This window comes from Phoenix dactylifera, chromosome 1 (genome assembly GCF_051530095.1).
Source record: "Phoenix dactylifera cultivar Ajwa chromosome 1, Ajwa_hap1_PhDact_Kaust_v1.1, whole genome shotgun sequence".
In the NCBI taxonomy this organism is placed as follows: domain Eukaryota; kingdom Viridiplantae; phylum Streptophyta; class Magnoliopsida; order Arecales; family Arecaceae; genus Phoenix; species Phoenix dactylifera.
In genome coordinates this window covers 33,548,205-33,569,772 of record NC_143190.1, presented here as the reverse complement: position 1 = coordinate 33,569,772, position 21,568 = coordinate 33,548,205, and the positions used below count along the sequence as shown (strand labels likewise).

At 40.2% G+C, this 21,568-nt stretch overlaps 1 protein-coding gene and 1 pseudogene across 2 annotated transcripts; both read left to right on the top strand.

Annotated features, from left to right (window-relative positions):
- Positions 1-847: 847 nt before the first annotated feature.
- On the top strand, positions 848-17,649 carry LOC120110609 (uncharacterized; annotated as a pseudogene). Its single transcript, XR_016409065.1, has 8 exons — positions 848-1,647; positions 1,871-4,041; positions 15,597-15,916; positions 15,996-16,295; positions 16,385-16,490; positions 16,569-17,130; positions 17,341-17,430; positions 17,564-17,649. The product of XR_016409065.1 is annotated as an uncharacterized LOC120110609 (transcript).
- On the top strand, positions 17,158-20,597 carry LOC148715175 (uncharacterized). The gene is made up of 6 exons (XM_088722052.2): positions 17,158-17,396; positions 18,632-19,132; positions 19,249-19,452; positions 19,555-19,647; positions 19,737-19,838; positions 19,941-20,597. Exons 2-6 carry the CDS (start codon positions 19,091-19,093, stop codon positions 20,343-20,345), a joined length of 846 nt encoding a protein of 281 aa, XP_088578178.2. The 5' UTR covers positions 17,158-17,396; positions 18,632-19,090; the 3' UTR covers positions 20,346-20,597.
- Positions 20,598-21,568: the final 971 nt, after the last annotated feature.

Genomic DNA, 21,568 nt, shown 5'->3' with positions numbered 1-21,568 from the left:
AGCGCCTGGGACGCGACTGACAACTTTTGCAGGTTTGGTTTGAATTTCAAATCTCGTTTACTTTATCTCTAACGGCTATATTTGCTTTTTGGGCTATAAAAAGGACCTCTTAAGTGCTTCTCAATAACTCCTAACCAACCCAAAAGCTAGATCATTCAAGAGAGAAGCAAGAGAGAGAGATTCAAGGGAGTTAGTGCATTCAAGTGAAGAAATCAAGTGTTTTAAAGCTTTCCAAGTGATTTCAAGCTCAACTACTTTCTTCCGCTCGGGATTCAAAGCTCACACTCAAGCCTACGCGATCCACATCGGTGAATCATCATTTTCCACGCTTCTAACGGCAAAAGGATTCTTCCGGGTTTTAAAGTTTATCATTGTTATATTTGCTTATTTAGAGCTTTCCAATCTTTTGTAAAACTCTTTCAATATCGTGCTTGTTCCAGTCAAGGGACTTGGAACAAGAAAAAGGCGTCCCAAGCCTAGGTAAAATTGGGGGTTATAGGATTTGTTGTTAGCCCGGTGTAAAACAACGAGTTGGGTAGTGCACTCGCAAAACTACCGGACTGTAATCTTGGATTATAGTGGAAATTCCCAAAGGTACTTTGGGGAGTGGATGTAGGAGCAGTGGAAGCTCCGAACCACTATAAAACCGTGTGTTTGCGATTGGTTGTTTTCATACCTCTATCTTTGCTTTAGTTCATTCATTTGTGCGTTTTACCTTTTAAATAGTCAAAAAGTTTTAAAACACCCAATTCACCCCCCTCTTGGGTGACCATCTCTGGGCAACATTGTTGTTTTTCTAATCTTTGATCACCAGAAATTTTTCCAAACGTGAATTGTCCTCATTAGCTGAACTGTGCCCAAGAGCTCTAGAGTATAGAGATCAAATTGGTTTGGTATTAGAGTATCCATGTCATTCAATTGGAGCACACGTTAAACAACTGATGATCAAAAAGATTGACACAATAGAAGCTTATACATGTTAAACAATTGATAGTTCAAGCAAGCTATATATTGCAGGGCTTTAGTTTCTATCATTTCTCTGTTCTAATTGCAATTTGAGGAGTCCTAATTAGAGTAGGATAAGTGCAAAGTTTAGACCAAAAAAGGAATCTTATATTCTAGTTGTTCAGTAGATGCAGGGAGACATTCTTGTTGTATCAATATCATCGAATATACTTTATATGATATTTAATGTAGCTTTCTTCTTGAGAACATGATTTTGAATTAAATATTCTGGCAGAACTTTTCCTGCCTGTCTAGCTACTATCTCTGCTTTAACTATCATAGCTGGTATCCCAGTAGTTTTGGATACCAGCTATGAGTTTTTTTTAAGAGCTACGACATTGGCATCTCAAATAATGAGACTTTAGAGCATCATGAAATACGAAAATACATGCTCTTCTGAGAAGCATTATCTTCATTCCAGACAACATATTCGGACATTTAAACATATCAACAACTTGCAAGGATAAGAAATCAAACAGTAGGTGAGTTGATGTTTCTCGAACTGGTTGTTGTTGACATTCTTAAATAAATTTCATGTGTTCATGCTTGTGTTGGTACATCCACAGGGATTGTAGGTGAAGAGCCCTCTCTTTCACCCCTTTCACCGACACTGTTATCTGCAAACTTTAAGCTTGCTGAGTGGTAACCTTTCTCTTTCTCATTCTCATTCCATTCAGCTGCATAATATACTTCTTCTGTTGCATATGGTTTCGGGCCTTAATTACATGTGGACCTTTAATTACAAGTGGACCCCATTGTGGGAAATAAATCCGCACGATGGGTAGGGTGCAGCACATGAACATTAATTACATTAATTACTTTGCATTTTACTTAATTTTGTTTGTCTTTTTTTTAAAAACTGCAGTTCAATCGGTATTCTAATAGAATGGACAAAAGTTGGATAAATAAGTTAAGATCTAGTGCTGAATATTTGGATGGAGTTCGGAATTTCATTAAGTTTGCCTTTGAGAAATCTAATATGAACGGAAAGATTTTATGTCCATGTCAAAAATGTGTAAACGGTTCTGCTCTTGATCCAAAAATTGTTGAAGAACATTTGGTATGGAATGGTTTTCTAAAGGGTTATACTGAATGGGTACTCCATGGAGAGTTCATACCTTCATGTAACCAACCCTCCGATCTAGAAGACACCTTCAATTTTGGATGTAGTGACACGGAACAAAATTCTGTAGAAGAAGATGATATAAGGGGCCTACTTAGAGATGCTCTTGGACATAATATCAGAACTGTAGGAGAAGATGAGCGTGCAGTTATTGATCAGTCCATGCATGTTGAGGAATCTATACATGCTGATGACACAGCTCATTATGATAACTTGGTGAAAGATTGTGATCAAGAACTGTATCCGGGTTGTAAGAATTTTTCGAAGATTTCTTTTCTTCTGCATTTATTACATTTGAAATATTTGAATGGGTGGTCCAGCAAGTCTTTTACCATGCTTCTTCAATTATTAAAGGATGCATTTCCGAAAGGTGTTACTCTGCCATCATCTTCATATGAAGCCAAAAAACTGATAAAAGAGTTGGACCTTGGATATGAGAAGATACACAGTTGTCCGAATGACTGCATTTTATATCGTGGTGAAAATAGGAACCAAGAGTCGTGCCGAATATGTGGAACTTCACGATGGGGAAAACATAAAGATCACGAGAATGATTCGTTGACTGAAGTGGATGCTGCACCGACTAAGAAAAAACCGGCTAAAATTTTGAGGTATTTTCCTCTTATACCAAGATTGAAAAGGATGTTTGCATCACCGAAGACGGCTTCCTCAATGAGATGGCATGACGAAGGCCGTACAAAGGATGGAATGTTACGACACCCAGCGGATAGTCCCGCATGGAAAGCATTTGATGATAGGCATCCCGAATTTGCTTCTGATGCTCGCAGTGTCAGACTGGGTTTGGCTACTGATGGGTTTAATCCCTTTCGAACTATGAGTTCTACATATAGTACTTGGCCGGTTGTTTTGGTTCCATATAATTTACCACCATGGATGTGTATGAAACAGTCTTCACTCATTTTGTCAATGGTTATTCCAGGTGATAAGGGCCCAGATAATGATATTGATGTTTTTTTGCAGCCTTTAATAGAGGAATTGAAACAGTTATGGGAGGGTATTGATGCATTTGATGCTTTTACTGGCCAAAATTTCAAATTGCGTGCAGCTCTTATTTGGACTATCAATGATTTTCCTGCATATGCTAATTTATCTGGTTGGAGCACTAAGGGGCGTACTGCATGTCCTTCTTGTGGAGATTCAACCCATTCGTATTGGTTAAAACATGGAGGAAAGTTCTGTTATATGGGCCATCGTCGGTGGTTAGAAGCAAACCATCCATTTCGATTTCAGAAAGACTTGTTTGATTGTACCATAGAGTTGCGATCTCCCCTATTCCACCAACTGGAACTGAAGTCTTCAGACAAATGCATGACACCAATTATATACCGGGTAAGGTCGCCAAATGTTCAAAGAAGAGGGGGAGGGAGCATGTTGGCAGCACAATGAATGAAGGATTAATAGCAGAGGTTGCTGAGAATGCTGACAACTTTTTTGAGAATGAAGACAACATATATGGTCAGGAAAATGATGATGACTCAATGGCAGCATCTACACAAAAACAACTATGGAAAAAAAAGAGCATTTTCTTTGATTTACCTTATTGGGAGTATAATCTTCTTCGACATAACCTTGATGTGATGCATATAGAGAAGAACGTTTGTGATAACCTGATTGGAATATTGTTAAATCTTGAAGGGAAGACCAAAGATAACTTGAAAGCGCGTCTTGATTTGAAAGATATGGGCATAAGACAAGAGCTTCATCCGACATAGCTTGCCAATGATAAATTTTATACACCTCCTGCATGTTATACAATGTCTACTCAAGAGAAAGATCTTTTTCTAACAGTTCTGAAAAATTTGAAGGTTCCTAATGGGTACTCATCGAATATTTCACGATGCGTAAATCTCAAAGAGCGAAAACTTTCAAATCTTAAAAGTCACGATTGTCACATTTTGATGTGTTGCCCAGATAGACAACCCAAGAGGGGGGGGGGTGAATTGGGTTTTTAAATTAACTTAGCTAATTAAAACTTTGTGGATGATTAACTAAATACTATAGCCAGTTATTTAATTAAAGCTAAGTGCTGTGAGTAATGTGTGGGGAAGAAGATGAGAGACAATGCACTACAAACACAAAGTTTTATAGTGGTTCGGAGCTAACCCTTGCTCCTACGTCCACTCCCCAAGTCTCACTTGGGAATTTCACTATAACCCCCTTGGATTACAGCCGGTTGTTTTGCAAGCTCACAACCGAACTTGTTGTTTTACGAGCTCACAACGAACTCGGTCGGTTTTCCCAGGCTCACCGACTAGAACCACTCCGATTGTTTTCCCGGGATCACAATCAAACCCTTACACTCGTTGGTTTTAAACCGGCTCACCAACCAACCTTAATCCCCTTGATTCAATCCCCCGATTGAATCAAGTAAATACACGAGATAGAAGAAAACAGAAAATAGCTTCTCAAAAAGCAGATTTAAAACAATATAATCGTAAAGGAGTTAGAAGCCCTCAAACGCTTTTAAGATGGTGAAGAGGTGTGGCTTCTGGAACTCCGGTCTCCTCTTGAAAGAGTGATCGACTTGAAAGCAGGAGGAGGAAGCTTTGAATGCTGGGAAGATGTTGGTGGAGCAGTAAATGCAGATCTTCCCTTTTTCTCGTTGAAGAGCACTTAGAGAGCTTGAAGACTTGAATGCTAGGAGTGGAATGTGTGTTCTCTACCTTGCTACAGTCTTCTGTGGCTATTTAAGCCAACCCCCACGGAAACTAGCCGTTACTCTGCTTTTTCTGGCCGTTCTGCACACTCTGCGCAGCCTGACAATGTGACCGTTGGTGGGTTGGAGTCGACTCGCGCGATCAGGAGTCGACTCGGCTGTAGCAGGAGTCGACTCGAGCTTTTCCGGAGTCGACTCGGCAACTGTTCCCAGTTTGAATTAAAGTTGCCGTCTTGACTGGGAGTCGACTCGTCTTGACCCGGAGTCGACTCGCCAACTTCTGGCGCTGACCTGGCAATTTTGGAGTCGGCTCATCCTCTGTAGTCCGTGGATCCAAATTTGAATTTTGTCCACTCGAGTCGACTCGACTGTCCTGGGAGTCGACTCGAATCTCAGAGCCCGAACTTTCGATTCTCTGTCTTTTGGCTCATCCAGTCTTGGAGTCGACTCGAACTTCCTTGGAGTCGACTCGGCTCTCAGTTTCCGAAAGTTGGTCTTCTGCCTTTTGACGTGAAGCCTGTCTTGGAGTCGACTCGAGCTGTCTGGGAGTCGACTCGAATCTCAGAGGCAGTAACATGGTCTTCTGTCTGTCGATGGTCGCACAGTCTCGGAGTCGACTCGCGTACTGCGGGAGTCGACTCGAATCTCAGAGTCCATAAAACGCTCTCTGACTTTTTCTTTGTGTACCGCTGGGAGTCGACTCGCGTTCCACTGGAGTCGACTCGAATCTCAGACCTGAAAAACTGCTCTTCTGTCCTTCTGTCTGTTTTCAGTCGGAGTCGACTCGTACTGATCAGGAGTCGACTCGAGCTCGTGCCAGTGACCTTGATACGCTTGGAGTCGACTCGTGAAACTCGGGAGTCGACTCGTATCTCAGACATTGGTTCATGCAGACTTCTTAACTTATCCAAAATGCTATGAACCAAGTCTAGAGACACTTGGACAGGATTTTCACTGAAACACTCAATTGAATTCATTAGTAATCACAAGATATACTCCAATGCTTTGAGCTCATCAAAATCAAACGGGGTTTTAATCAATCACTCCACAATCTCCCCCTTTTTGATGATGACAAAACTTTGAGTATATGTAAAATGAGTTGCTCAGTAAATAATGAAATAAACTCCATAAATGAATTCAAATGTCTGATAATTTAATTTATCCAAGTTTGAAAGGAGTGAAACATTAAATTTCGGAGTTAAAGTTCCCCCTTTCATTTGGAATTATATAAGCCTTCATATTCTGCAATCAATTGTTTGGCTTATATGACATTAATGATTTAGCTTGATTAAAATTCAGATTCTCCCCCTCAACATATGCATTCAACTATGTTTTGATTTTCTGAATTTCCTTTTAATGCTTTGAAATTTTTGAACTAAAATTTTTGTTTTTAGAGGGAAAATCTGTCAATTTGTTCTTGAGTAGGATTCAGCTAATCTCCGAATATCCCTTGAATAGATTCTGGAGATTACTCCATTAGGAGCCCCAAAAGAGAGATAATGAGCCTCGAGGTACCGAATCCACTTAGAACAAATTTATGTGTGTTTTTAAGAGTTTATCGTTTTATTTATTTCCATTGATTTCTTTTACATATTTTTTAATATTTCTCTCCTTTTACATATTTTACATATTTTATACTTACACATTTCTCCCCCTTTTTGTCATCATACCAAAAAGGAGGTAATCACACACAATCAATGGCACAAATGGCACAGTCAATCATCAAATGGCACAGAAATGAAGATAAGATGTCTACTCATTGTATTGATATGAAGGTGAATACATTTGAGCATACAATAGGTAAAGCAAGAACAATACAAAAGAAGACAAAACACAACTCAAAATCATCTATGACCTCCTCGAAGATGTGGCTCCCCCTCTCGAGGATACATCTCCTCCTCTGGAGGATGTAGCTCCCCCTCTCGAGGATACATCTCCTCCTCTGGAGGATGTAGCTCCTCCTCTCGAGGATGTGACTCCTCCTCTCAATCGGCTCTGCTCCATGAGGAGGGCGACTGCCTCTGTAACATGGCCCAGCTGCGTGATAATAGACGTGGTGGCTCTGCTATGTGTAGTGGAGAGCTCAGTCACCGACGTCTGAAGCCCAGTCACCGAGGTCTGAAGTGCGTCCAGCTTGTCGATGAGCACATTCGACAAGCGCTCGGCCCCCTCGGTGGTGGTGTGCATGTCACGGCGGATGTCATCCCGCATCCTCCTCGTGGTGCTCGTGACCTCGCTCATGCTGTGGAACTGGGCCTGCACCAGGGTCCTAATGTTGTAGATCTCCTGCCGCACCTCAGCCGTCATGTCTGTCACGGCTGTCAAGGATGGGACCAATGCTGAGGATGGAGTGGGTGCAGGAGTGGGAGCTGGCACGGAACCTCGGAGCTCCCGGAGCAGCTCGTCCCTCAAATCTTGGACGATCTCCTGCCGCAGCTCCCGGAGCTGCTCTGGATCAATACGGACCTCCATAGATGGTGGAGCTGAGGAGGAAGGTCCGGCAGAGGTGGTAGGAGCAGGAGGAGTGGATGGAAGGTCTGGATGTCTGGGAACTCTGGGTAGTCAGAATCTGGCTCAGGACTGGGTGATGGTCTGGTGGTCTGAGCGGTGAGAGTGGACTTCCTAACCCAGATCCCTTCTCTCTTCCGAAATCCCATCCTGTGCATGGTCCCCGTACCCAAGCGATCAGTCCATCGCAAGGCACGAGAGGGTTCCTTCTCAGGAATGGAAATTTCGTACTGCCTAAAGAGAAGAGTGAATATCATTCCGTATGGGAGGGAGAGCCTAGGTCTATCCAGGGGCTCACACATATACCTATAAATGAGCTTGGGGAAGTTGACCGGGGTGTCCTGAAGAATGTAAGACATAATAGCTAGGTCCCTCTCATTCACAAAATCAAATCTCCCTGTCTTAGGGAAGATGGACCTGGACAAAATGCTCAAAAGGATTCTCACTTCAATAGGAAGTGAGCTAGCAGATACCTCATCTAGGGGAGACTGAGGTGGATGCCCTAAGACGATCGTAAGGGCCTCAAATCTATCCTCAGGATGTGCAGGAGCCACCCCTACTAATGGAAGGTGGAGGATATGGGCAATGAGGTCCTCTGTGACACGCAATGGGACACCTAATACCGTGCCCTCAATACCTCCATCTCCCCGATGGACGGTACTGTAGAACTCTTGAACTAGGCCAGGATAGGTGGGAAGGTCCAAGGTGAGGAAGTACTCTAGACCCTGGGCTCTAAGCCTATCGCCTATGGTGAATCCTTCCCGGGAGAGATAGTCGAAAGTGACATACCTCCCGGAGGTGACGGCCTTCCCGGCCAACGGCCTAACATGAACCACCCTAGGCGGGGAACGATCCGGAGGAGGTTGCCTCGCGGGATCGTGCCGCACCTTGGAGCGCCGCTCGGGACCGGCCACGGGACGGGACCTCTTTCTAACAACTCCCTTGCGAGGCATCTTGACCTAAACGAGATGAAAACCTAGAGAACGAAGAAGGATCGATAGAGGAAGCTCGGGACTGACCTGAAAAGACCTAGGAACGGACGGAAACTCAATGTCCGGCGAAGAATCGACAGGAAAAGGGCTTGGAGACGATCGAGGATGACCTAGGAGTCGGCTCTAGGGCTTTGTGAACAGTGGCGGCTTGAGAAAAAGTGTTTGCGAAACGACAAACCTAGGGTTAAAAAGTCGGATCCCGACTGCGAGTCGACTCTCCTGAGTCGCGAGTCGACTCGACCTCGAGTTGACTCCAGAAAATGCGCGAGTCGACTCTCCTTATGCGCCTGTAGACTTCGAGTCGACTCCCGACAATGTGCGAGTCGACTCCCCCTCAGCTGCCAACTTTGCGAGTCGACTCCCCCAAATGCGCGAGTCGACTCCCCCTTAGGAGCCGGCTCTGAAACTTACTCGAGTCGTCTCTAACCTTGGCACGCACTTAAAAATCATGCTATAACCGTGCCAAATGTGGGAAGATCACCTAGTTGGGATCTGATTTGATGATCATTGAATAGAAACTCTATTTTAACCTCATTTTAATCATCAAAATCAATTAATCTAGTGGAAACTCCCACTAGGATAGGTCAATCACTCCTAATCCCCTCCTAAGTACACTGAACCTCTCTTCACTTAGGGGTTTTGTGAAAATATCTGCTAATTGATTATCAGTACAAACAAATTGGAGAGTCACATCACCATTCAATACATGATCTCTTATGAAGTGATGTCTTATCTCAATGTGTTTAGTTCTTGAGTGTTGAATTGGATTTTTAGTTAGGTTTATGGCACTTGTATTATCACAATTAATGGGAATTTTATCTTGTTTAATGCCATAATCTTCTAATTGTTGTTTAATCCACAAGATTTGAGCACAACAACTCCCGGCTGCAACATATTCAGCTTCTGCAGTGGATAATGCAACCGAGTTTTGTTTCTTGCTAAACCATGAGATTAGGTTTTCTCCTAGAAATTGACAAGACCCGCTGGTACTTTTTCTATCAAGCTTACATCCAGCGAAGTCTGAATCTGTGTACCCTATTAAGTTTAGGCTAGATTCTTTAGAGTACCACAGCCCTATGTTCTTAGTTCCTATTAAGTATTTAAAGATTCTCTTAACTGCAGCTAGGTGTGATTCTTTAGGATTAGCCTGATATCTAGCACACATGCACACACTAAACATAATATCAGGCCTACTTGCAGTAAGATACAGTAAAGAACCTATCATACCTCTATAAAGTTTTTGATCTACAGATTTACCTGATTCATCTTGGTCTAACTTACATGATGAGCTCATGGGGGTGCTGATTGACTTGTTTCCCTCCATATCAAACTTCTTGAGCATCTCCTTGATATATTTGGCTTGATTGATGAAGATGCCTCCTTCAGATTGTTTGATTTGAAGCCCGAGAAAGTAGTTCAGCTCTCCCATCATGCTCATCTCAAACTCACTCTGCATCAAATCAGCAAATTCCTCGCAGAGGCGATTGTTAGTAGCACCGAAAATGATATCATCAACATAAATCTGTACTAATAACATATCCTTATTTTTCTTTTTCAGAAATAATGTTGTATCTACATTTCCCCTAGAGAATTCATGTTCTAATAGAAATTTACTAAGTCTCTCATACCATGCTCTAGGTGCTTGTTTTAGTCCATAAAGTGCTTTGTTCAGTTTATACACATGATTGGGGTATTGATGATTTTCAAAACCAGGAGGTTGTTCCACATATACCTCCTCATTAATAAACCCATTTAGAAAAGCACTTTTTACATCCATTTGATATAGCTTGAAGTCCTTAGAGCATGCATATGCTAATAATAGTCTAATAGCCTCAAGTCTAGCTACGGGAGCAAAGGTTTCATCAAAGTCTATACCTTCTTCTTGATTATAACCCTTTGCTACTAGTCTAGCCTTATTCCTTATAACAATTCCATTTTCATCTAGCTTATTTTTATATATCCATTTTGTACCTATAATTGGATATTCAGAAGGTCTCTCTACTAGATCCCACACTTTGTTTCTAGTAAATTGGTTTAGTTCTTCTTGCATTGCATTTATCCAATTTACATCATTTTCGGCTTCTTCTATATGTTTGGGCTCAAAGTGTGAAACAAAAGCTAGATGGTTATTCAAATTTCTAAGGGATGCTCTAGTCCTAACGGGTTGGGATGGATCATCTAGAATTAGTTCCTTAGGATGCCCATGAGCATACCTCCAAGCTTTAGTTAGCCCATGATCCACTATAGGCTCTTGGTTTGATGATTCTCCTTCAATCAACTTTTGATTATCATCTTGTAATCCCATCTCATCTATCTTTTCTTCAAGTATTTCAATATCATCATCAAAATTAACCTTCTTACTAGATGAGATGTCACTAGAGTCATCAAAAACAACATGTATAGATTCTTCTATAACTAGGGTTCTTTTATTAAAGATTCTATAGGCTTTACTAGTTGTAGAATAACCTAGGAATATTCCTTCATCAGATTTTGGATCAAATTTCCCTAGATTATCTTTTCCATTATTATGTACAAAACACCTACATCCGAAAACATGAAAATAGTTAACCTTTGGTTTTCTATTTTTCCACAGTTCATATGGTATTTTCTTTATGATGGGTCTTAATAGAACTCTATTTAATACATGGCAAGAAGTATTAATGGCTTCTCCCCAAAAGTACTTAGGGAGGTTACTTTCACATAACATCGTTCTAGCCATTTTCTCTAGGGTTCTATTTTTTCTTTCCACAACTCCATTTTGTTGTGGTGTCCTAGGTGCTGAGAAATATGGGTTATCCCCTTTTTACTACAAAATTCATCAAATAATTGATTTTCGAATTCGGTACCATGGTCACTTCTAATAGCTATAACTGAGGACTCTCTAGCATTTGTTACTTCCTTATGGAACTTCTTAAATATAGAAAATGCTTGATCCTTATGCGCTAGAAACATGACCCATGTGTACCTAGAGTAATCATCTACTATAACTAGACCATATTTATTTTCACCTAGGCTTGTTGTTCTAGTTGGACCAAATAGGTCCATGTGTAGTAATTCTAGAGGCCTAGAAGTAGAGACACATTTTATGGATTTAAAAGAGTTTCTAGATTGTTTGCCAAATTGACATGCTTCACATATTTTGTTCTTTTCAAATTTTAATTTTGGCAAACCTATCACGGAGTCTCTTTTAACTAGTTTAGTTATTGTGTCCATGCTTGCATGACCTAACTTACGGTGCCATAACCAACTAGCATCATTTTCTTTAGTTTCATTAACAACTAAACATTGGTTATGTTTTGTAAGGTCTTCTAGATCTACCACATATACATTTCCACGTCTCATCCCTTTAAAAACTAAACTATTATCATTAGGATTTGTTATAATACATAGTGATGGTTTAAACATAACATCATATCCTTTATCACATAATTGACTAATGCTTAACAAGTTATGCTTAAGACCATCAACATATCTAACGTTATCTATAAAGGTAGAAGGGGTGATTTGAACTTTACCAATACCAATGATGTGACCTTGGTTGTTGTCTCCAAAAGTCACAGCACCTCCCTTCTTAGCTTCAAGGGTGAAAAATTGATCTTTATCACCCGTCATGTGCCTTGAACAGCCACTATCCAAATACCAGCAGTTTTTGTTGACCTTGGCTGCAAGACACTCCTACACAAGCAAATCATGTCATCTTAGGTACCCAAGTTTTCTTGGGTCCTTCATGGTTAGTCAAGTTGGTTCCTTTTGGAACCCATACCCTTTTATTTTTTCTTTTAGTTTTACTTTTCCTAAAATTACATGCATTTGCTTTATGTCCTACTATTCCACAACAAAAGCAAGTTATTTTCTTAATTTTAGTTTCCCCAGTTTTAACAAAGAAATTACTAAGAAGTTTTTGCTTATTCCTTGGTTTATACCCTAAACCCGCTTTATTAAATACGGCTCGTTGATTATTAAGTATCATGTTTAACTTTTCAGAACTATATGTGAATTTTTCAACTAAGGGTTTGTATTTGTTTAGTTCTTTAGTTAATGTCTGATTTTCGGTTTTTGGATCATTTAGCTCTTTAGTTAGATCCTTGTTTAAGACTTGTTTATGGTTTTTGAGATCTAAAAATTCCTTTGTTAGTTTCTCAATATCTTTCGTTAAGGTGTTAGTCTTCTTAATTAGGAGTTGGTTGCTTGTCTTAAGTTCTAGATTTTCTTTGGTGAGATTATCTTTATCCTTAATTAATGAATCATGCCTATGAATATAACTTTGGTTAGTTACTTTTAGTTCTCTGTTTTTAACATTTATATTCTTATACTCAATCATTAATTCATTGAACGCATCATAAAGTTCATCAAATGTAAAATCAAAATGCGTATCGGAGATTACCTCATTTTCGTTGGCCATGAAACAGAAATTGGCCTTCTCTTCTTGTTCTTCATCCGATGATGAAGATGATGCGTCGGAGTCCGATAGGGTGGTGACAAGTGCCTTCTTCTTCTTGTACTTACTCCCCTTCTTCAGTAAGGGGCACTCTGCTCTTATGTGTCCCGGCTTCTTGCACTCGTAACACCCAATCCCCTCATTTTCCCTTTCCTTACCTTTGTCTCTGCGGTAGGAATTTGAGGGACCTCTCCTTTGATGATACGTCTTCTTGTGGTTGATAAACTTCTTGAACTTGTGCACAAGAAGTGCCTCACCACCATCTTCCTCATCTTCTTCCTCTTCACTGCTGCTGCTGCAAGACAGGTCCTTGTTAGAAGAAGTAGATTTTAAAGCTATTACCTTTTTCTTATGGGAGGACTCTTCCTCGTTGTGTTGTTTCATGGTAAGCTCATGCGTCATCAGGGATCCAAGGAGCTCTTCAAGTTGAAGCTTGTTCAAGTCTTTAGCTTCTTGGATCGCCGTCACCTTGGCTTCCCACGACCTTGGTAGACACCGAAGGATTTTCCTGACAAGTTCACTGTTAGTATAGTTCTTGCCAAGGCTTTTTAGGCCATTGACAATATCAGTAAACCTAGTGAACATGCTTGTGATTGTTTCATTTGAATCCATTTTAAATAGTTCATATTTATGAACCAAGATGTTTATTTTGGATTCCTTGACTTGATTCGTGCCCTCATGGGTCACTTCAAGTCTGTCCCAAATTTCTTTTGCAGAATTACAAGTTGAAACTCTATTGAATTCATTACGGTCTAAGGCACAATAAAACACATTCATTGCTTTAGAGTTTAGTTGTGCCTTCCTCATGTCATGTTCATCCCAATCCGTTTCTAGTTTGGGTACCTTAACACCCTCTACATATGTGGATGGGATGTATGGGCCATTCACTACAATGGTCCACATCTCATAGTCTTGGGCTTGGATGAATATTCTCATCCTAGCCTTCCAGTATGAGTAGTCGGATCCATTGAAGAAAGGAGGTCTTTGGGTGGACTGACCCTCAATGTGAGAAGATCCAAATGGGGTTGTCATTTTGATCTTTTAACTCTTGAGTGGAAGAGTTTTTGGCTCTGATACCACTTGTTGCCCAGATAGACAACCCAAGAGGGGGGGGGGGGGGTGAATTGGGTTTTTAAATTAACTTAGCTAATTAAAACTTTGTGGATGATTAACTAAATACTATAGCCAGTTATTTAATTAAAGCTAAGTGCTGTGAGTAATGTGTGGGGAAGAAGATGAGAGACAATGCACTACAAACACAAAGTTTTATAGTGGTTCGGAGCTAACCCTTGCTCCTACGTCCACTCCCCAAGTCTCACTTGGGAATTTCACTATAACCCCCTTGGACTACAGCCGGTTGTTTTGCAAGCTCACAACCGAACTTGTTGTTTTACGAGCTCACAACGAACTCGGTCGGTTTTCCCAGGCTCACCGACTAGAACCACTCCGATTGTTTTCTCGGGATCACAATCAAACCCTTACACTCGTTGGTTTTAAACCGGCTCACCAACCAACCTTAATCCCCTTGATTCAATCTCCCGATTGAATCAAGTAAATACACGAGATAGAAGAAAACAGAAAATAGCTTCTCAAAAAGCAGATTTAAAACAATATAATCGTAAAGGAGTTAGAAGCCCTCAAACGCTTTTAAGATGGTGAAGAGGTGTGGCTTCTGGAACTCCGGTCTCCTCTTGAAAGAGTGATCGACTTGAAAGCAGGAGGAGGAAGCTTTGAATGCTGGGAAGATGTTGGTGGAGCAGTAAATGCAGATCTTCCCTTTTTCTCGTTGAAGAGCACTTAGAGAGCTTGAAGACTTGAATGCTAGGAGTGGAATGTGTGTTCTCTACCTTGCTACAGTCTTCTGTGGCTATTTAAGCCAACCCCCACGAAAACTAGCCGTTACTCTGCTTTTTCTGGCCGTTCTGCACACTCTGCGCAGCCTGACAATGTGACCGTTGGTGGGTTGGAGTCGACTCGCGCGATCAGGAGTCGACTCGGCTGTAGCAGGAGTCGACTCGAGCTTTTCCGGAGTCGACTCGGCAACTGTTCCCAGTTTGAATTAAAGTTGCCGTCTTGACTGGGAGTCGACTCGTCTTGACCCGGAGTCGACTCGCCAACTTCTGGCGCTGACCTGGCAATTTTGGAGTCGGCTCATCCTCTGTAGTCCGTGGATCCAAATTTGAATTTTGTCCACTCGAGTCGACTCGACTGTCCTGGGAGTCGACTCGAATCTCAGAGCCCGAACTTCCGATTCTCTGTCTTTTGGCTCATCCAGTCTTGGAGTCGACTCGAACTTCCTTGGAGTCGACTCGGCTCTCAGTTTCCGAAAGTTGGTCTTCTGCCTTTTGACGTGAAGCCTGTCTTGGAGTCGACTCGAGCTGTCTGGGAGTCGACTCGAATCTCAGAGGCAGTAACATGATCTTCTGTCTGTCGATGGTCGCACAGTCTCGGAGTCGACTCGCGTACTGCGGGAGTCGACTCGAATCTCAGAGTCCATAAAACGCTCTCTGACTTTTTCTTTGTGTACCGCTGGGAGTCGACTCGCGTTCCACTGGAGTCGACTCGAATCTCAGACCTGAAAAACTGCTCTTCTGTCCTTCTGTCTGTTTTCAGTCGGAGTCGACTCGTACTGATCAGGAGTCGACTCGAGCTCGTGCCAGTGACCTTGATACGCTTGGAGTCGACTCGTGAAACTCGGGAGTCGACTCGTATCTCAGACATTGGTTCATGCAGACTTCTTAACTTATCCAAAATGCTATGAACCAAGTCTAGAGACACTTGGACAGGATTTTTACTGAAACACTCAATTGAATTCATTAGTAATCACAAGATATACTCCAATGCTTTGAGCTCATCAAAATCAAACGGGGTTTTAATCAATCACTCCACATGATGCAAGATATCTTTCCATTGGCTTTAAGATCGTCAACACCGAAACAAGTTTTTGCAATTGTTTCTCAATTATCATCATTCTTTAAGGCATTATGTTCCAAAGTTCTTGATCCTAAGGAGCTTGATCAATTGGAGTCTAATATTGCACTTACACTATGCAATATGGAAAAGATCTTTCCTCCTGGGTTTTTTACTATTATGGTTCATCTACTCATTCACTTAGCGGTGGAAGCTAAACTTGGTGGCCCGGTTCACTACCGATGGATGTATCCTATTGAGAGGTGATTTTTCTAAACTCTAATATAATTATTTAATAATCAGTTTGATTTTGATATTTATTTTAAAAATTTATTGTTGAAGGTTTCTTATGCGCTTAAAAGATTATGTACGCAATCGAGCCTATCCCGAGGGCTCGATTGCTGAAGGATATATTGCTGAGGAGTGTTTGACATTTTGTTCGAGATATCTTGAAGGTGTTGAAACGGTTTTCAATCAACCTCAAAGGAATTCTGATATCATAGAGAATGCAGATGTTTACAAGTTCTCATCTGGCGGAAGAGTTTTGGGAAAAGTTGAAAGTGTTGTTCTTGACCAGAAATCGTTGGCACAGGCACATCGCTATGTCTTACTTCATAGTGATATAATATCCGAGTCTCGCAGGTTAATACGATTAATTGAAATCTAAATTTACTGTCATGTCAGGAGAATGTAATATTGGTATTTAATTAAAGATAACCTTGATCGTGCAGAGAATTTTTAATAGCTCAGCGAAGTCTCAACCATAACATTCGTCCTACACCAAGGATTGAGCAACGATGGTTGGTTGAATTATTTCCAGAATGGCTTTCCAAACAGGTTAGATGTCTAAAATATTAAGCTTTTTTTTAAATTTTATAGAGAGAAATTAATCATTACTTCTATAATTCTTTTTAGGTACCAATGATGATGGAGAGGAATTGTTCCGAGGAGTTAATAGTCATTGCTCGAGGTCCGAATAATATTGTCAACAGATATGGTGGGTTCATTAAAAATGGTTTTAAATTTCATACTAAAGAGCGCGAGAAATTTAGAAAAATCCAAAATAGTGGGGTTATGGTTGAGGCGGATGGAAAAAATTATTATGGTGCTCTAACAGATATTTATGAGCTGGATTATTATGGAAATTTTAAGGTAGTATTATTTCGATGTGATTGGGTGGATATAAACTCACCTAGAGGTTTGAGGCAAGACATAAATGGATTTACACTTGTAAATTTTTCAAGGTTGATACATACTGGTGTGTTATTGAAAGATGATCCATTTGTTTTTTCATCTCAAGCTCGACAAGTATTTTTTGTGCAAGACTCAAAAGATAAAAATTGGTCTCTTGTTATTAAAACGAAACCTAGGGACTTGTATGATATGGGAAAGAAGTTGAAAGAGGAGGACGATGATACTTACACTCAGTGTATGCCTTATAATGTTGTGCCAACTGATGAAGTAAATGCGCCAACGAGTTTGATGCAATGAAGGAATCCCGTGTACAAGATCTTCTGATCTCAGTATGTGTTTGATTGTTAGAAGTTTTTGTTTTTTCCTTTATATTGCTCAGCTTACTATTTGTGTTATAAAGAAAAAACTTATAAAAAAATGCTTTACAAGTTTGCTTTATATGACGCATAATTGCATGTGTTTTTTCTCTGGATTCTCTGGTTTCTGTTTGCAGCTAAGAGAAAGGCTGAGGCAGCGAGGATCAGGCAGAAGTATTCAGATAGGGTTCCGGTGAATATTATTGATTTTCCTGAGTTTTTTTCCCGTAATTTCTTTGTTTAATTTGCGATGCTTGTATTTCTAGTTTGGTTCTATCAGCAAGTTTATGTTAATCGAAAGGACCTGAAAGTTTATTTCTTCCAATACTTTGAGATTTGAAATGTTTATTACCTTATAAGATTCATTTCGTGTGTATGCATCTCGTACTCTATATGATAATGTGAATGTTGACTTGAGCACTGTGACTGATATATCTGGTAGGTAGCCAAAGCCTACCTAATTGGATATGGGCAGTTAAACATGTAAATGCTCATTATGTTTAAATTATAAACTAATAGAGATTGGCTATCATCTTACCAACTTTTGTGAAGTAGCTGCATCCAAAGGAAGCAACTTAGTTTGCGATTATTTTCATCCTACTAGCACACACCTCGACCTCAAGCTTATAAATATCATTCACTGATCCTAGAACTTATCACCTCTAGAGTAGAATTTCTGGTGATCTTCAAAGGTTGGTAAGAAAAAAAAAACCATCTAACCTCAAATGTCCCATTAGGAGTTATATTGTACTGTTATAAAAAAAAATCTTACATCTTGTCTGATATATATCTTCTCATTGGCAGCAAACAACTCGTGTAAAGGGCTCCAAGACTTTAATTTCAGCTTGTGTGGCAGAATCTGCATTCATTAGACAGTTTTAGGTCTTGCACATTAAAGTTACTGTTAATTTATCCTTTAAATTCTCACCATTCACTCCACATTTATGTAGCAATGGATATTGCAGTATACCCTGCCATGGAAATTAGCTCTGTAAGGGTTTTCCACCCTTCTTCTGATACAACCACTGTTACACCATCGCATGCTTCCAAATTTTCGCTCTACTTGATATACAATGCCTTTCTATTTCCCTTTAGGGATCCTAATCTAGATTCTTTTCTCCTTTACTCTGCTTCTGCTCTGTCAATTTGGGTGCGAACTTCTTTGCTGCATTCTTTATTATGTGGTAGTGTTGTATGTGCATTATGAATAACTATAGACATTCTTTGTAGTTCATCAAGATGTCCAGTAGAAGTACTTTACTTAATTTAAGGAGTTTCATGTTTCAATGTCAATGACTGCATCAAAAAATCTGCGAAGGATGCGGAGAATATTCTAGTTAAAATAGTTGAGATTGGTTTAGGACAGGACTTGCCGGAAATGTCAAACCTGCTTGGATCTAAATATTGATTCTTTTTTGTGCATACCAGGTAACAATATGCCCCGAGGGAGACGATTTAGAGATGTGGAGTTCCAGCATTCTCAGGTGGGATCTACTTCTGATCAGTCCCTACAGTCCCAGCAGCCATGTGAGCATCAGCAGCACGAGTCAGGATCTCAGCACGAGCCTCCTGCTAATTGCCCGGAGGATGAGCTCCGGATCCAGGATAATTCGATTTAAAGTTCATATTTTATGTTCATATTTATCTTCAACTTTTTAAGACATATTTTATTTAATTTTAATAGATGGACAAGGGACGGTGAGGACGAGACGGGGACCCACTCAAGCAAAGGATGTGTGGAAGCTTCCTCCGGGTGAGAAGATTATCATCCGATGCAACGAATTGGGGCAGCCCATCAATAGAGTTGGAAGTCTACTATCAAGCTTTTTATGATCGGTTGCACGCAAGGGTCAGCTGTGTCCACTCAACTATACGAAGTGGAATGACATGCTTCCTTCGTATAAGGTTGAGCTTCTTAGACTTATACAGGTAATGAATTGAATTTATTCTTTTTAATTCGACACCTCCTGTATATTAATTTGCTTAGTATCATAATTTTATTTTAGATGTTTAATATTATTATAACATTCTGAATCTTGTTGTAGGATAAGTTTGTACTCCCTCCAGAGAGCCATGATTGGGTGCTAAAGTCCCTCAATCGCAAATGGAAAGAATATAAAGCAAAATTGAAGACGGACTTCAAGCGCGAAGGTATGACAGAGGAGGAGGTTGCTTGTGTGACTCCTCTTGATGTATACCCTCAGCAGTGGAGGGAGCTTGTTCATTACTGGTTTTCTGAAAGAGGACAGGTCACGTATATTGTTTCAATATCTTCTATTATCTTTATTATTAATATAGATTGCAAATATATACATTGAATCATATTATACTGTGTGCTTTTATTTTGGCAGACATATTCTAATATTGGTAGAGCTGCACGAGCATCTCAAGCAGTTCCTCATACTTCAGGCTCGAAGAGTTATGCGAGACGTAGAAATGAATTCGTAAGTTCTTTTGAAACTATTTGAAACTCTACTAACATATAGCACGTATCATGATATATAGTTTGCCCATATACTTTCCGTATGTGTAGATAGTAGAGCATGGAAGGGAGCCTAGTGAGGTAGAGTTTTATAAGATGACCCGCACTCACCGAGATGGCAGCTTTGTCCGGGACGAGTCGAGAGATATAGTTGTATATATTATGTATTCATTTTTTATTTTATCATAATTTTTTAATTAATTTTACTTCTTTTAAATTATTAATGTGACTATTTGTTTTTTGAGAGAGATATAGGAAAGAGCTACAAATCTTATTTCAGAGCGTGTCGGGGAGTCATCATCATCCGACGCGGCCAGTCGCGTCGAGGCTCAGGTGTATGCTGAATTGATGGGCCCAGAACGTTATGGTCGCGTGAGGGGTTACGGTGTCGGAGTTACCCCCACTCAGCTGTCTGCAGTGAGCCGATATACCCAAGATGCCAGACAAGGTACTAGCACTGCAGAGGTTTGTAGTTTGAAGATAGAGATGGCACAGATAAAGCAGTCATATGAGACAAGGATAGAGGAGATGAGGCAGAGTCATATGACTGATATGGCGGAGTTGAAGCAAAGCCAAGAGTTGAAGATACAATCTTTGCAGGACCAGCTTGACCATATTTTATCCTTTTTACAGAGATTTGCTCCTCCGGTACATAACTAAATCTATTTGAATATTTTATGTAATTATAATGTATTCTTGTATGAGCGTGATGACTTTCGTATTTTTAGTTTCTAAAATATTTTTTTTTCTTGTAGGTTGATGATACTTCATCTACTCGTAGAGATGATGATGCCGACCCTTGATACATATTGTAGATTGTGTACTTAGAAATTTGACTTGTATGTTTTTAGAATGTTTTTGAAGTACAATGTAATCAAATATGATAATATGAATGTAATCAAAGTTCTTGTTTGTGACTCGTATTTTGTTATATATGTGATTCAGTATATTTGTTTCTATTGTTTTGTTAGAATTTAATGTACACAGAGTATTTAAAAATTACTTTTATAAATTTTTTTTTAAAAACAAATTTAATGCCGACACTTATAAGCGTCGGAAAAAGCAACCAGAAGGTAAACTGGCACGCCTTTAACGACGCTTTTAAGCGTCGGCCTAACACTTCTCGCCGACGCTTATAAGCGTCGGAGTATTTTAAAAGGAACGACGCTTAAAAGCGTCGGGATAGACCGACGACCTCGCCGACGCTTATAAGCGTCGGAGTCTTATAAAAGGAACGATGCTTAAAAGCGTCGGGATAGACCGACGACGCTTTTTGACGCGTCGGGTTAAACCCGACCCACGCCCACCTGCCCGACGTCTGACCCACGCTTTGTGAAGCGTGGGCTGGGAATTCGCCGACGCTTATAAGCGTCGGTAAAGACAAAAAAAACCTCCGGGAGTTATTCCTTCTTTTATAGTGGCAGAAGCATGGCCTACCAGAGACCGTATGATCGTTGTATAGGTTTTCTCTCTCGCTCTTGGACTTGAATAAGGAGATTGATGAGTATCCATTTAGTTTTTACTTTTCATGAATAGAGAGGGACCGGGCTCCTGTACTTTTCCATATGTTACTGGACCTCCCATTATAATCTAAGTACTAACACTATTCCATCTCCTTGCATATGTAACTAGGAATAATGTCTTATCATGATTGGAAAACCTTTTTTTTTTATAAAAAAACAAAGTTCTAAGAAGATCCTAATTATGATAATTTAGATCATATTGGAAAGTAAGTCTAACAAAAGTTCCACCCAGTACTTTACTACTTTGTACAGAATTATAGAAGGTTTGATTTTTTTCTCTCTCTATTAAATTGTTCTGTTGCAGCCCTTCCTTCCTGGTCTAGGTTTTTATGCAAACTTAGTTTATTCATTGTTCTTTCC

Excerpts from the sequence above, each read along its gene's own strand:
- LOC148715175 (XM_088722052.2), top strand. The coding sequence starts at position 19,091 with ATGCTTCCTTCGTATAAGGTTGAGCTTCTTAGACTTATACAG. Across the intron at positions 19,648-19,736 it reads CGAGACGTAGAAATGAATTC|ATAGTAGAGCATGGAAGGGA; the intron begins GTAAGTTCTTTT and ends CCGTATGTGTAG. Across the intron at positions 19,839-19,940 it reads ACGAGTCGAGAGATATAGTT|GAAAGAGCTACAAATCTTAT; the intron begins GTATATATTATG and ends AGAGAGATATAG.